The sequence below is a fragment of the Aricia agestis genome, chromosome 2 (genome assembly GCF_905147365.1).
Source record: "Aricia agestis chromosome 2, ilAriAges1.1, whole genome shotgun sequence".
Lineage (NCBI taxonomy): Eukaryota > Metazoa > Arthropoda > Insecta > Lepidoptera > Lycaenidae > Aricia > Aricia agestis.
In genome coordinates, this window is record NC_056407.1 from 21,490,240 (window position 1) to 21,507,050 (window position 16,811).

At 35.9% G+C, this 16,811-nt stretch overlaps 1 protein-coding gene across 2 annotated transcripts in view; it reads right to left on the reverse strand.

Annotated features, from left to right (window-relative positions):
* LOC121738048 (ATP-binding cassette sub-family G member 4-like) overlaps positions 1-16,811 on the reverse strand; it is a 156,694-nt gene that overhangs the window by 34,526 nt on the left and 105,357 nt on the right. For both annotated transcript variants that reach the window (XM_042129872.1, XM_042129864.1), the window contains exons 6-7: positions 10,422-10,536; positions 612-811 (exon numbers count right to left, since the gene is read on the reverse strand). In XM_042129872.1, the coding sequence (XP_041985806.1) occupies positions 612-811; positions 10,422-10,536 (315 nt within the window). The remainder of the gene's footprint in view (positions 1-611; positions 812-10,421; positions 10,537-16,811) is intronic.

Below are 16,811 nucleotides of genomic sequence, written 5' to 3' on the forward strand. Positions count from 1 at the left end.
TCAAAAACGGTTTGGCATAAGCGTTTTGGCACATGGAACGAACTTAAGCGGTCGTGGAAGCCATTACCTTTATAAATGTGACTAGATGTACTGGCAAACATTGTTTTGCCCATATTATTTTATTGAAGTGACTAATATTATAAGTATGGCGCCATGGTCGTCCTACCTGGCTCTCTTAGGCATTTTCAAATATTTAAGATAATGTTAATAGCGTGTAATATTCTAGCTCTGAAAAGAACTAATAGATCTAAACTCCCCTTGATGACGCCTACTTCGCAACGGGCCGTGCAGTAGAAATCGTAATACATATTTTAATTTCGCCATAACTTCAAATTTTTTAAATAAAAATGTTGTTGTTGTGCCTCACTCGACATAGATAGGTATAGTGTGTCGCGGACTTTTTTGTAGATATCTATAGGATCTATGGTTCTATCTTTTATAGTTTAGGCAGCGTACGCAAAATAAGTAACTTTTCTGTTCGATTTTTCACACCTTGTCTCCGAAAAACCCTAAAATATAGAGGAAACCGCAGTAAGTAAATATAATAGTAGTTTTTATGGAAATCTATATGACGCGACGTACTCTACGTTTTTTTTTGTAATTTCACTCACCCAATCTCGTAGGTGGTTCACCAGTCCTCGTTTGAGCAGTATCCGAAGGTGGTGTAGATCCATTAGTAGGTTCTCTTTGCTGAAACTCCTCTTCACAGCGTGTACTTGGTCCATCGGGAAAGCCTTCTCTATCCTCTTTGGACAGTTTGCCGAGAGAAACTCATTGAATTTTCCATACTCGCCGTTGGCCACTTCCATAACTGAATAAAAAAAAATTAAGTGAGTGAATAAAAAAATGTATTTAAATAGGGCAAACTACCCAATCGTAGGCATTTGTTAATTTGTAATATCTGGGGGCACGGGAGTGCCCCCGCCAAGATGAGCCAAGCGAAGCGCGCAAGGGCACTACCTACCTTTCCTCGAAACGTTTCGTCGTATTTTTGAACCCTCGTAACTTTGGTTTGAGTAATGCCAGATAGTTGAAATTTTTAAGATATAATGACATGGGTATAGTTATTAAATGCGCAAAGTTTTAATATCGTAGCTATTATACTTTAGATTTTATAGGTGTCCAAAAAATCACAATTTGATCACTGAATCACCGATCATCAAAACTGTTAGGGTACTTCCTGAAGTCTTAGAAAGCTGAAATTTGGTATGCAGCATAACATTAGTACTGAAACAACAAAAAAATTATCAAACGCAACTTAACGTATATCCGTACCATTATAGAGCAAAATTAGGCAAAAATTTGTGTTTTTTGTATGGGAGCCCCCCTTAAATATTAATTTTATTTTGTTTTTAGTACAGTGGCAACGCATATACATAATCTGTGAAAATTTCAACACGCTAGCTACTACCGTTCTTGCGTTACAGCCTGGAGACAGACAGACTGACAGACAGATAGATGGACAGACGGAATGACAACGAAGTCTTAGTAATAGGGTCCTTTTACCCTTTGGGTAGGTAAGTACGTAAGTTCAAAGAGTAGTCTTAGCATTTCTTTGCAAATATTATTTCATGAATTATAATAATAATAATAATTAGTTACTTAACTATCAATCTATTTCAAGTTTACTTAAGCTTCAAACTGATTGATTAGGAATTTTAGGATAATTAGTAGAGTAGGTCTTAAAATATATTCTTTAAACAATATCCGTTTACGGTTAGTTAAAAACAAAAAACATTATTATCAAAGTTAAACGGCTACCGAACATCTTCGCGTCATCGATAGCGCGATGTAGGTGCCCAACAGTGACATCTCTTGTCGATTAGAATGTATTAACAACTATATAATATGAAACTGTTCGTGCAAGATATATCGCGATGTAGACGACCAGCGGTGACATCTATTATTATCAAAAGGAAAAAATAGCAAAAAAATCACGTTTGCTGTATGAGAGCCCCCCTTAACTATGTACTCCTAGAGACAGATAGACAGACGGACAGACGGACAGCGGACAGACATCGAAGTCTCAGTCCCTTGGGTACGGAAACTTAAAAGTAAGGTGAAAGTTTATTCTACTTATCCTACTTCCTACTAGTCCTACAAATATTATAAAGGCGAAAGTTTGTTTGGATGTATGGATGTTTGTTACTCTTTCACGCAAAAACCACTGAACGGATTTTAATGAAACTTTACAACAATATAGCTTATACATCAGAATAACACATAGGCTACAATTTTAACCAACTTTCAAAATGGGGGAGGTGTTATGTTCGTTTTCTTATGTTCAACGATTACTCCACCGTTTGTTAACCGATTTTCAAAAAAATTCTTTTGATATATAGGGTATCATCCCAATTTGGTATTACATTCACACAAGCGGTGATCTGATGAAGGATCCATAAGTAATCGAGGGAACTCCTCAAAATTTATAGGGAAACATGTGGTGACTTCGGTTTCGTGAGAAGTATTCTTAGCATAATATGCTACCAACAAGTAAGATTTTATACCTGGTATACCGTGGTTCGGAAGGTGCTAAGAAAACTCCTGGTTCTTTATAGATAGTTTGGGAGTTTCGGCGTTGTTTTAAGAACGGAAAGCATATGCTACTATGCAAATTATAATCATCATCATCATCATCATAATCACTACCATATTATACCATGCATCGTCCCATGGTTATGACCATTATGAGCCTATAATGACCCTGTTATTGGTACTTTTAATAGTCTTTTAGATCGAGATTCGAGTATGTCAAGCGATAATTAAAAAAAATCTATACCTACCTAATATTATAAACCAGAAGAGTATGTTTGCTTGAACGCGTTAATCTTAGGAACTTCAGGTCCGATTTAAAAAAAAAATCTGTGTTAGATAGCTCATTTATCGAGTAAGACTATAGGCTATATATTATTACGCTAAGACTAATACGACCGAAAAAACTCTGGAAAATGTGGGAAAAAACGGGAAAATATTAGAAATTACGAACTACTGGAGCAATTTTTATGGCAATATTTGGCACAGATATAGAGACCAAGTGAAGGGAGTAGGAACATAAGCTATTTTTATGGGAAAATGTACGGTTTCCGTAAAATTCCTAATTTACGCGGGCGAAGCCGCGCGGGACATCTAGTGCTGTGTTATAAAAGTTGACCAATCGTGTTATGCTATGGGTAATTCAAAGACAAAGACATGATGAATACTGACAATGAACTTTAATTTCTTAGCTTTTGTCATTGCTGAGAAAAATCAATATCGCTACAGCCAAATTATCAAGGCGTCGCCCTAACAGTCCTTCGAGACAATTATTTGCTACTTAGTACTGTAGTAGTACGCATGTTAATGTTAAAAGTTTATCTGATCTTGGGGGCACGGGATTACTATGTTCCTTACATTATAAATTACTTTACTTTACTTTATATTTGTCAGTTTGACAGTTATTACAATTCATTTGCTGAATTGATTGAGAGGAATTTCTAAATGTGACCATTTTAGCCTCCTGCAGCTTATAAAAAGAAATGAAATCCCACCAAAAACATTTTCATGTAAAAATGTTGCCAAGATGAGAACATTTACAGTTTGTCGTGTCAAAAAGTAGTGAGATCTCATGTAGAGCCAAGTTTCTAACCTTACATACTCAGTCCTAAATCTAAAAACCTTAATTTTACACTAAAGCCTAGCAAAATATTTGATAATAATATAATGTATCAGCCGCACGAGAAGAATCTAAAAACTCTACACATTAGTCAAAATCGGTGGCTTGGCCATTTTGTTATTCGTCAGGGCTTTGAACTTAATATACCGTAAGTCGCAACTCATGAAAAATGGCTAGGCCACCGATTTTTACTAATGTGTAGAGTTTTTAGATTCTTCTCGTGCGGCTGACACATTATATTATTATCAAATATATTGCCGGGCTTTAGTGTAAAATTAAGGTTTTTAGATTTAGGACTGAGTATGTAAGGTTAGAAACTTGGCTCTACATGAGATCTCACTACTTTTTGACACGACAAACTGTAAATGTTCTCATCTTGGCAACATTTTTACATGAAAATGTTTTTGGTGGGATTATTATTATATTAGATCTATTTTTGAAAATACTTATGGTAGTACCAACAATACTTTTTTCTGTAGTAAAATAATTGTGTTTTAAATTATTAATAAAAAAACTTTATCGGTCTTTAAAGTTCAAATATCTTATAATTTTAATTGCGCTCAATAAAATTAACAATGTGTAAAATATATACTATTTATATCTATACTACAAAAAGTATACATTATAAGTAACTAGGTATTAGTAGCATTATATACTGAAAAACATGTAGATAACAATCACAAAAGCAAGCACCAACTAGTTTATTATGATAAAAGTTAATAAATATTATGCCAAAATATTTACTAAGTATATTATGTTTAAGTTTTGTTAAATAATTATAATCAGTACAGGGTCAGTTAAGGTTTTCTTAAATTTTCCTTAAAAATGATAGTAATTTATTTTAAACTAGATGACACCCGCAACTCCGTTGCGCCAAAACTCGTTTATCGCGCGGGAACCGTACATTTTTCCGGAACAAAAAGTATCCTATGTCCTTTCCCGGGACTTAAAGTATTTCCATACCAAATTTCAGCAAAATCGGTTGAGCGGTTTGGGCGTGAAGAGGTAACAGACAGACAGACAGACACACGCATTTATAATATTAGTATGGAAGTATAGATATCCAATGAATACGTTTCATCCAGATAAATAAGCAAGCCAATGCGATTCCTAGGCCGTTAAGATCTAGCCTAGATAATTATTGATACTAGACAAATTGTTTTCACTGGCTCTATATAATGTTATTAATTTGGTACATTTTATTTTGATGAATTATAAAGCTCATTAATCAACGGCCTAGACGTCGAATTGGCTAGGTCAAGACAATATACTTTCAGAGTGAACTCTATATTATTATGTATACAGTCTATACACAAACACACCCAATAGTATTATCACTTTGTTTAATTACACCATTTATAACACTCGTTGACTCGTCAATTAACGTTCTAATAGGCATCGAGTTAGCTGGCTAAATTAACTAGATGACTGCAATAGATATTAAGGTAATCTACAGAGTGTAACAAAAATAAGTGATAATAATTTAGGGTGTATACGTGTTCCTTGTAGAGAGTACGCTGTGAAAGTAGCAGCGCTGAAAGACCAAATTTTTTTTTTTACTTTTGTATCGGCAAGCGCCCCAGCGCGGCGTCACGAGTTTCTCCATACAAAAGTGAAAAAAAGTTGGGCTTTCAGCTCTGCTACTTTAACAGTGAACTCTCTACAAGGAACACGTACACACCCTAAATTATTGTCACTTATTTTTGTTACACCTTGTATATTGTGATCATTTAGTTAATTTAGCCAGCCAATACGATGAGGCATCTTATTAAGGCCGTTGTACACGTTGTTTACACGGTTTCGGTCCAAGGATGACCACTCCTGATGAGTACGTTTCGACACCTTGTTTATGTTGGGTATATTGGGTGTTAACGTAACGTAGACTACGTTTTAGTAACGTAAATTACGATATTTTTGTTAACAAAAATTTCAAATTGATTGAATTTCAAATTCGTGGGCTTCCAAGTAGTGCTGTCCTTTTTTAGGGTTTTGTAGTCAATAAGGAACCCTTATAGTTTCGGTCTGTTCGTCCGTCTGTCCGTCTGTCTGTCTGTCCGTTTGTCTGTCCGCAGTTTTAGTCAGAGACTATAGGACCTACAAAGATGTAATTTGGCAAGAATGCAGATATTAATGATGCCAATAAAATGGTATATAAAATCTTAAAAATTAAGCGGGGATGATATTTTTTTTTTCGCGTCCACGTCCCACCGTGTGGGGTGTCGTTGGATAGGATTTTAAAAATATTACGAGTATTCATAGATAATTTTCCGATTTAGGAATCCATTTGTGAAATATGAAGTTTCAAAGTGGAAAAAATCGTTAGAGTCCAGTGTCCCGCCTTCTACGAGCTTAACGGTTGCTTCTGGTAATGTTGAAAAATTCACGGGAGTAGGCTGGTAGAATAGGCTGAATTTAAAAGGAAAATTATCACGGCTAAGAAAACTTCATAAGTTATTGAGTAATGGTCGATCATTTATATTCGGCAAAGTTTAAAGGAACTTTTCGTTCAAATTCCTTTGAACGTAACTGAAATGATGTTGTTAATAGTGTAAAACTCGTTATAAATGTACATTCATTGACCATACAAAAATTATCAAAAAGTAGCGATACTACTACGGAACCCTATATTGCGCGTGGCCCGACACGCACTTGGCCGGTTTTTTTTATTTCACTCTACTTAATCTGTTATCATCACAAAAGAGTTAGAACCGCAACCTTTTTGTATGGAGCGTGGCATACTCGAATTAGTTTCAAGTACTTAAAATGGCATATTTTCGTGTACACCTATGAAACATACGTCAATCGACAGAAAAAATAATTACAAACAACAAATACTCTTTGACAAAATGTCGTAAATTATATACTTTTAGAAATATTTCAGGTAAAATGTTATTTATTTTACATTTTCAAACTGAAATAACTCAGAAAGTATATCATTTACGACATTTTGTCAAATAGTATTTATTGTTTATAAACATATTGTCTATCGAATGGCGTATGTTTCATAGGTGTACACCAAAATACGACAGGTATGCCAACAAGGTTCGTTGTTCTTTGCTAAATCCAATGGCTTGAAATATTTTATAGATTCTTAAGATATTAAGTAATATCGTCTAATGCTCCTACGTAGAGACTACCTATTAAAGAAACCCATCCGTAGCTAGCTTTTAAGTTTGCAGCACTAGAGTTTAGAAGGCAGTAAGAGTCGGCAGTTGGCTTTGGCAATAAATCAACATGAGCATGACACATTTTTTGCACTCAGTATGCAGATCCAAAATCGTGAGTACATTGACCTAAGGTTACATTATCGTTGAATTTAACAAACTTGCCCTTGGAGAAAACAAAAAAGCCCGCACACCTGATTTTATATAATAATTGGTGGAATTTAAGGACCAAGCAAAAACACCGGTTTACGGAGTCGAATCGCAAAAACAACCATTGTAAATACAACGTTGCTTAAAAGTTAAAACGATTACCGATAAAATATGAAAAAGGCAAACCATTACGATAAACGAAAACCAAAAAAGGCTACGCGCCAACATTGAAACATAACTGCGTATGAAATAATCTGCGTATTTTTTAAACTTCCAAAAAACTAGTAATTTCTATGTTCGGCTGAGAATATTTTTCTGACCACATTTGCAAAATATTCATAAGGGACCATAATGTATGTCAAGATTTTCATGATTTTTAGACCTCCCCCCCTACCCCCTTGTCACAGGTTGCCACATTGGTGAGACCCTCCCTTATAGTGTGACGTCATAAATTTACAATTTTACATCTAATAAAAATTTAAGCTTCCTCAATATTTTAAATTTCACTATTCAATTTCCCAAATTTTAAGTGTGATGACAAGGAGGTGGGGGGGGGGGGAGGTGGTCCTACTCCCCCTCCTTGTCACACCATGTCACATTTCGTCGACCCCTCTTTAGGTGTATGGTATAATATGGACTTTATAGATGGCCCTTAATCATATTATGTATGTCTGGTCTCTGTCATAATTTTATTGACTAACGTGTCAATGAAATTATGATGAGATAACTGGTGTGACATTGTGTAACCATCAACTTGGTGAATGACCGACCGCGACTTCTAATCGTAAGGTCACAGATTCGAGCCTTGTCAAGGGCAAGTTTACGTTGCACACTATAACTACAATAGTTAGATATTAAAAGTGTAACTGCCTGTACTTTGACTTCAAAGACAAGGAATGTCTTAAGAGGATACACCAGGGGCTAGAGAAATGAAAAAAAAGTACGTGAAATATCTATAGCTGTCTCCCTTACCTCAAGCCTATACCGCAGAACGCGATAGAGACAACTGCAGAAAATCCAGAAAATCAACGATTCGTTGTCCCCTGATTCCTTCTCCAAAACTTAACCGATTTAAGTACTTTTTTCATTAAAGATTAAAAAAAGGCTTGAGCTGTGTTTGTATGTTTTGCTTTTTTTGTATAATCTAGCCAAATCTGTTTTCTGGACGTTTGAACACAGCGGAAAATCTGGCAATTTTTTTTGGGTTTTTGAACGTTCATATCTTTTTCAATAATTAAATTATGAAATAAAAGAAAACATAGGGACATTGTATTAGTGGCCGTAGATATTCAGGAAAAAAATTATAACTCTAGTAGCATTATCCAGGGAGGAAACAGGGGACAACGTTTGTATGGGAAAAAGGGCGGTGTGGACTCCTCTTAACATTCCGTTGCTAAGCTGTAAGCATTATCAGCCAGCCAGCCTGCAGCCAGCGCGTCCTAAACTCCTAAAGGGGCGCGTTGTTGCACTTACAAATTATTTACACTAGCTATTTGACCGAGCTTAGCTCGGTATTCGATAAAACACGAATAAAATGACATTTTATAAAAATGATTCCTAGCTAGATCGATTTATCGCCCCCGATACTAAATTTCATGAAAATCGTTGGAGCCGATTCCGAGATTCCAAATATATATACAAGAATTGCTCGTTTAAAGATATAAGATTAAAAATACATAGAATGACACAACAAGTACTTACACAATATTATCTCTAACAGAAATTTCTTCCAGCAGTCCTACGGAGAGAAATGTGATGGCAAATATGTGTATATCTGTATCAGATTTGTCATTTGGCGTGCATACATTAAAATAGCTAAATAATATTAAATTGCACATACAATTAAGAAAACATGATAATATAATTACTTACGTAATACAAATACATGACTGATGATGGATGACATATTATTATAACTTATCTACAACGCTAAACAGACCGTAAAGTATAACAAAATCATTTATATCAGTAGAGTATTGAGCATAATAGATATGAAATGTTTTTTTCCGGTGAAACAATTCAAAAGAAATATGTTTTCTGAATTGTACCTGCTTTTTGACCTACCACTGCAGCTGCGGGAACTAGCCCGGAGAGAAGATCAGGCGTATTTTTGTACAACGCGTACGACAATAACGAAGACGTATTTTGAAATCGGAAATTTGAACTAAAGCTGTGTTTTTAAACAAGTCATGTTTTTCTAATACATATTTAAATAGATAATTAGTGAACTAATATTTAAAGGGTTTTTTTTTGTGTTACATTGTGGAATTGCGCATGTTACATAGGAGATCCGGAGGAAAAAAAAAAAACAAAAAATCGGCCAAGTGCGAGTCGGACTCGCGCACGAAGGGTTCCGTACCGATATATACAGATACAGAGCAAAAATAGGCTAAAAATTGTGTTTTTTTTGTATGGGACCCCCTCTTAAATTTTTATTTTATGTTAATATTGTTATTTAATATTAAAGTACACAATATATAAAAAAAGAATGTGTGAAAAATTCAAGTGCCTACCTCTTGCCATTATTGATATAGAGCGAAAAAGGCCGATCGAATCGACGAAATCACGTTTGTTGTATGGGAGCCCCCTTAAATATTAATTTTATTTGTTTTCAGTATTTGTTGTTATAGCGGCAACAGATATACACAATCTGTGAAAATTTCACAAGTCTAGCTATAGCGGTTCGACAGACAGACGGACAGACAACGAAGTCTTAGTAATAGGGTCCCGTTTTTACCCTTGGGTACGGAACCCTAAAAACTAAAAAGTGATGACTAAAATGTTAGTGCCGCTTTTAGTATTGAAGCCAGCACTACTAATATTATTAAAGGCTTCAAATTATTATTTGCTGCGTTCCTATCAGGCTATTTAATATAGGTACTTAATGAAATCCTCCAGCTCTCCCGCAAATCGCAATATATTTACTTTAGTTAAACTCTTCGTTAAATTCAAGTTTAATCATTATTTATAAATGTCTCTGACTACCACACTCAGAGTCGAACATTAATTACATTACTTAATTACTTAATTGTAATTAATTTAATATGTTGACATAAGCCCAATACAGTATCTGTCAAACTCTTCATAAAATTGAAGGTGTAAGAAGTATTAATACGTGGGAGAGCCATGCTTCGGCACGAATGGGCCGGCTCGACCGGAGAAATACCACGTTCTCACAGAAAACCGGCGTGAAACAGCGCTTGCGCTGTGTTTCGCCGAGTGAGTGAGTTTACCGGAGGCCCAATCCCCTACCCTATTCCCTTCCCTACCCTCACCTATTCCCTTCCCATCCCTACCCTATTACCCTATTCTCTCTTAAAAGGCCGGCAACGCACCTGCAGCTCTTCTGATGCTGCGAGTGTCCATGGGCGACGGAAGTTGCTTTCCATCAGGTGACCCGTTTGCTCGTTTGCCCCCCTTATTTCATAAAAAAAAAATACAGTTCAGTAGCTCACCATAATCAGCAGGGTTGTGGTAGACGGGACACTTGAAGCCGAACTTGGCCAGATACGGCACGGTCTCCTCGCTGGGGCCGTTGTATATGCACATCCCTTCCGCCAAAATGTATACCTGTAAAGAAATAAATAAAAATGTATTAAGAACATAAATCATTGGAATTAAAATCAGTGACAAGGGCATTATTAATAAATAATCGGCCCAGTGCGAGTCAGACTCGCGCACGAAGAGTTCCGTACCATTATAGAGCACAATTAGGCCAAAATTGTGTTTTTTGTATGGGAGCCCCCCTTAATTCTTCAAGCCCCATAAGAGCACCGGTGATCGTGACAAAAATAGAATACAATAGCATTTCCTGGAAACTGTGATCGAAGTATTAAATATTAATTTTATTTTGTTTTTAGTATTTGTTGTTATAGCTCGGCAACAGATATACACATAATCTGTGAAAATCAACTCTCTAGTTATTACCGTTCTTGAGATATAGCCTGGAGACAGACAGACAGACAGACGGACAGCGGGACAGACAACGAAGTCTTAGTAATAGGGTCCCGTTTTTACCCTTTGGGTACGGAACCCTAAAAAAAGATATAAATACTTTGTAAATCACAAGTAAGTATTTCATTTAAAACAAAATTGCCCTTTACATCATTCGATTTTTTAAATCTTAGGAGATATCGCATTTAAAACGAAGTAGCGGGTTAAAGTTAGCGTTAGCCCAAAGTAGAAAAATAATATCAGTTCAATTCGACCGATGATCATGATCGATGATGATGATTAGACATGGGAAGTTTAGCGAAGAAAATTTTACTTATTTCTACTTACACAAACTAGCTTACTAATTAATGCTATACTAAAAAAATAATGGAAATGGTTTACGATGGGTACACGGGTGTGTTATTTGAAAAGGTTAAAAGACGACGGTTTTTTATATAATTTTAATGTGTAACCTGCTTATTCAAATAACAAAATATTATTTACAGCGATCCTAATCTGCGCCATAAACATAAAAACCAGACGTCATTAAAATTTAAAGCATACAATGTAAATAAATAAAATACATACAATAATACCTTGCACACACACATAAGAATATAATATTTTTGGCTTCCGCAATTACGATTGGAACGGGAGAACAAAACGATTTTATTGCAGATGCTTTAAGCTAGCTTGTGATGCATAATACAAATAGGGGGGTAAGCACCTAAGGTATAATCATTTATCTCTTTGTTTTGTTACGATCAGGGGGGTGAGCCGAGATCTTTTCTTTATCGTATGGAAAATGTATGGAATTGACATAAGCGTTCGTTAATATGACGTTGACATTCGACTCGTCTTAATATGTCAATTCCATACCTTTTGATCGGTGATTCTATAACGATGCGATAAACAAAAGATCTTGGCTCACCCCCCTGATCGTAACAAAACAAAGAGATAAATGATAATAGCTTAGGTGCATATATTATTTAAGCAATTTCATGACTCTGGGATGCTAATTGCCAATTGCTAATTGCCAATACAAATCACAAAAATATTGCTCTTTCAGCGCTGCTACTTCCATAGTGAACTCTATCATGAGACACAAACTTAAAGTATTATATCTATACATAATATTATAAAACAAAGTCGCTTTTTTCCCTCATGTCCCTTTGTTCCCTTTAATATTTAAAACTACGCAACGGATTTTGATGACTCTTTCAATGTTAGATAGCCCATTTATCGCGGAAGGCTATAGGCTATATTTTATTACGCTAAGACTAATAGGAGCGAAGAAATAGAGGAAAATGTGAAAAAAAGGGAAAATTATTTGAAAGGGTTTATCTCGCGAACTACTGGAGCAATTTTTATATTAGCCCGTGCGACGCCGGGGCGGGTCGCTAGTAAGTTTGATTTGTTACCAGTTACACTGCACCGTGTGCACGACTAACAACAGTATACTGTCTTCTACCGCATTTGTATTTAGATTTCGACTTACAGATAAATACGCAAAATTGTCTCTATTTTATGGTGCGATATAGAGAATATTTTTCTGTAAAACTTTAAGCTGGTTTCAGACTATGCTATAATACAGGGGTTCCCAAACTTATTTTGTCTACTGCCCACTTTGAGAACAAATTATGCTTTAGCGCCCCCCCAATTTAAAATGCATCCAGAAGAAATAAATCTCCCCCCAAGCCTCTACACAACGCCCCCATTTTTTTTCTGGGACCACACCGCCCCCCTTTAGACCTTCAGCGCCCACAAGGGGGCGTTATCGCCCACTTTGGGAAAGACTGCTTTAATATAATAGCATATAGTATATAGCTCATAGCACAAGAATATCGCGAACCATAGGTACATTGTTATGGACACGTTCACACCTGTACTAAATATTATATTATTGACTTGCTCTACAAATAGCGTATAACGCTAATTGTAGAGTGCGCGATATTCTTGTGCTACGAGCTATATACTATATGATATTATATTATAGTGTAATCTGAAACCAGCTTTATGATTTCACAACGCAATTTACAGTTAGACTTGACGAGTTGACCTTTAGTCATAAAATTAAATGGTTTTATGGAACGATTCGCTTGTCATTCAATCAAATAGCAGATTCAACCAGATGACTGCGACATATATTAGACTGCGATAAGTTTATGTGGTGAAACGGAGATAATTTTATCTCCAGTGGTTACAATCACTATTTAGCGAAATTATTTGACTCATTAAATTACATTATTGTTATGTACCATCGAATAAATTGATTTATAGGCAGTTGACGGGCCTACGTCATGTGATTGGGTTCTGTCAATGAGGGTCAAACAGCTGTCATATGTCACGAAATAGCTTCCACATGTCACTATATAGCTATCTTGTGTCTGTCTGACATGACATTTAACACGATAGACATGACGGCTACATAGCTCCAAACAACCCTCATACAATATAAGTCGTTTGACATAACGCGACCAAATTACGTAGGTCCGCCATCTGCCTATGAACCAACTGCTCTGATAGTACAATCACCCAGCCGAAAAGTTACGCTTCAGAACTCTACCTAAGTGCGGAAATTGTAATTTATTTCCGCAGGTTATGTACACATCAAATGCCTAGCATATCAAACAATGGAGACAGTAATTTTAAGCGACTGTTCATTAAAATAATACACTTAATTTTATAAAAGTTGAGGCATTGTTTATATTTTATTGTAAAGTTGTAGGAATATATTTTGGTTTTTCCTGGCCCCTGGGTCTTGGATGTGTATTAAGTAATATCTGGTAATATGTATATTGTATAATACATTTACCTTTAATATGTCAATGGTATAATATAATAAAAATCTTAAATATACAGTGTGTAACAAAAATAAGTGATAATACTTTAGGGTGTGTACGTGTTCCTTGTAGAGAGTTCACTGTGAAAGTAGCAGCTCTGAAAGACGAAAATTTTTTTCACTTTTGTATGGGCACGGGACCGAGCGTCACGAGTTTCCCCATACAAAAGTGAAAAAAAATTTTGGTCTTTCAGCGCTGCTACTTTCACAGTGAACTCTCTACAAGGAACACGTACACACCCTAAAGTATTATCACTTATTTTTGTTACACACTGTATATTTAAGATTTTTATTGCCATAAGAAGCCCATGAAGGGTAGGGCTTATAGTTTAGCAGCAATAAGGTTTATTTTTATGAAATTAAAAAGTTTTTGATTTATTTTTATATTTCAGTTGATTTAATGAAAGTTTATTTAATGTTTACCATTTATGACGTAAAAACAACTACATGCTAGATCTCGTTCAAACCAATTTTCGTTGGTAGTTTTTATAGTAATGTACATCATATTATATGCCTACCGAGCAGAGTGGCGTGACAGTACAAACCATAAAGTTAATATACCTAGCGGAATAGAGAAACCAAGGCCTGAGCCAGCGAGATGTCACTATCAGTAACACTGCGTGGTAAAAAGAGACGTGTGATACATGACAGCATGCACTCTTTTATTGACGTCCAGTCGGCACGTGCCGCACGTTGACAATTTAATCTCATAGAATTCATGTTCAATCATGCTTGTGTAAGTGTATACGTACACATATTTTTCACACAGATGAAAACCAATTCGGTTACGTTTGACAGCTCGAGATTGTTGCTCTATTCCGCTAGGTATATTAACTTTATGGTGCAAACAGACAATTTGATTGGCCGAGAGCCCTGTCTCGCCCACAGACATAGATTAAGATAGATACCGCATGTCGCTCCATTTGTATGAAAACGAGCGTGCCACTTTTTATAGCTAATGTGACGTACCGATGATAAGAAAAGTGCACATTATCTAGGCCTACGTTTCTATTTGAATTTCTACAGCTCAAAACGGCACTATTAGGCATTTAGGCATTTTTAAAATTCCGATTGACGTCCGATTCCGATAGCAGAACAGACTTTCGAAAGACGAGCAATGCTCGTCTTTTGGAAGCGCGATATGGCACGCGAAGTACATACACATGCGGTATCTATCATGATCTATGTCTGTGGTCTCGCCACTCTAATTCTCGGTATGTGTTTATCAAGGCATTACAGCCGCGCTCACAATTTTCGAACAAGGAGCGCTTGATTTGGATGAAAAGTTTGACAGAAACTGTATGGAGTACCGAGTGTATCAAAATTAATTTTTGATTATCATTCTAACTTAATATTTATTATTAATAAAGAGAATTTAGAATTATCTCTTTGAGTGCAGGCGTAAAACTACTAAAACGTTGTTATAATATCATGTCTACTCTTTCCATTATAATATTATGAAGAATGTGAAAAATAATTAAAAATTATTTAAAAAGCCTAAGAAAAAAAATCAGCCAAGTGCGAGTAGAACTCGCGCACGAAGGGTTCCGTACCGGTATAGAGCGAAAGTAGGCAAAAATTGTGTTCTTTGTATGGGAGCCCCCCCCCTTAAATATTTACTTAATTAAAATTTAAAATTTTATTGTTCATTATTAAAGTACGAATATAATTAAGAATTTTGTGAAAATTTCAAGTGCCTAGCTTTTACCATTATTGATTACGAGAGAAAAAACCTAAAAAAATCACGTTTGTTGTATGGGAGCCCCCATAAATATGAATTTTATTGCTTTTTTAGTATTTCTTGTTATAGCGGCAACAGAAATACACAATCTGTGAAAATTTCAGAAGGTATAGCGGTTCTTGAGTTACAGCCTGGAGACACACTGACAGACGGACAGACATCGAGGTCTCAGTAATAGGGTCCCGTTTTTACCCTTTGGGTACGGAAGCCTAAAAAGAAAATGGCTGCCATTTTACAACCGCGAGAGAGAAAAAATTAAAGAGCTAATTCGTCGATAAAAATGCCATAATTAATATAGATTATATCATAACTAGCTGTCCCGGCAAACGTTTCTTTGCCATATAAAGTATTTCGGCCGTATTATTTTATTGAAGTGACTAAATAAGTATGTAACCATGGCAACGTCCATCGCTATCCCGTCGCACAAACAATGGTCGCCGTCAGTCTCGAGTTGTAATAATTTACTATTATTTATTCAACAAATGCACTTATCAATATAAAAAGTACCCAGTAGCCGATTCTCAGACCCACTGAATATGCATATAAAATTTGGTTAAAATCAGTAAAGCCGTTTCGGAGGAGTACGCGGCCTAACATTGTGACACGAGAATTTTATATATAAGATATTAAAAGGTCGGACACTGGTGTCGGGACACATTGTATATTTTTGGACAAAAGACGTGGGCCGTGGCTTTGTAGTTCAATGTAACTTGGCATCTACGTTTTCGTAGCGCCCTTGAACACTCGTAGACAGCGCTACGCCATAAGATAGTGCCCCCGCCAAGATGAGCCAAGCGACGCGCGCAAGGGCACTACCTACCTTTTCTCGAAACGTTTCGTCGTATTTTTGCACCCTCGTAACTTTGGTTTGGATAATGCCAGAGAGTTGAAATTTTGCAGATATAATAGCATGAGCATTATAATTAAATGTGCAAAGTGTGAATTTTGTTACTATTATACTTTAGATTTTATAGGTGTCCAAAAACCCACATTTATGGCACTGACTCACCGATCATCAAAACTGTTAGGGTACTTCCTGAAGTCTGAGAAAGCTGAAATTTGGTATATGACCTACTATTAGCACAGAAACAACAAAAAAATTATCAAACCCAACCTAACCTATCCCATCCCCTTAATATAGAGGGGGGATGTTAGTATGAGATATAAGTTAGTATGTTTCTTATGCTAAATACAAAATTAAAAATAGAGTATAAAATACTTCTTGTGCCAAATAAACAATACATTTTAGCTATGAGACACCACAGACTCACAGAAAACCGGCGTGAAACAGCGCTCTCACGGAAAAACGGCGTGAAACCGCGCTTGCGC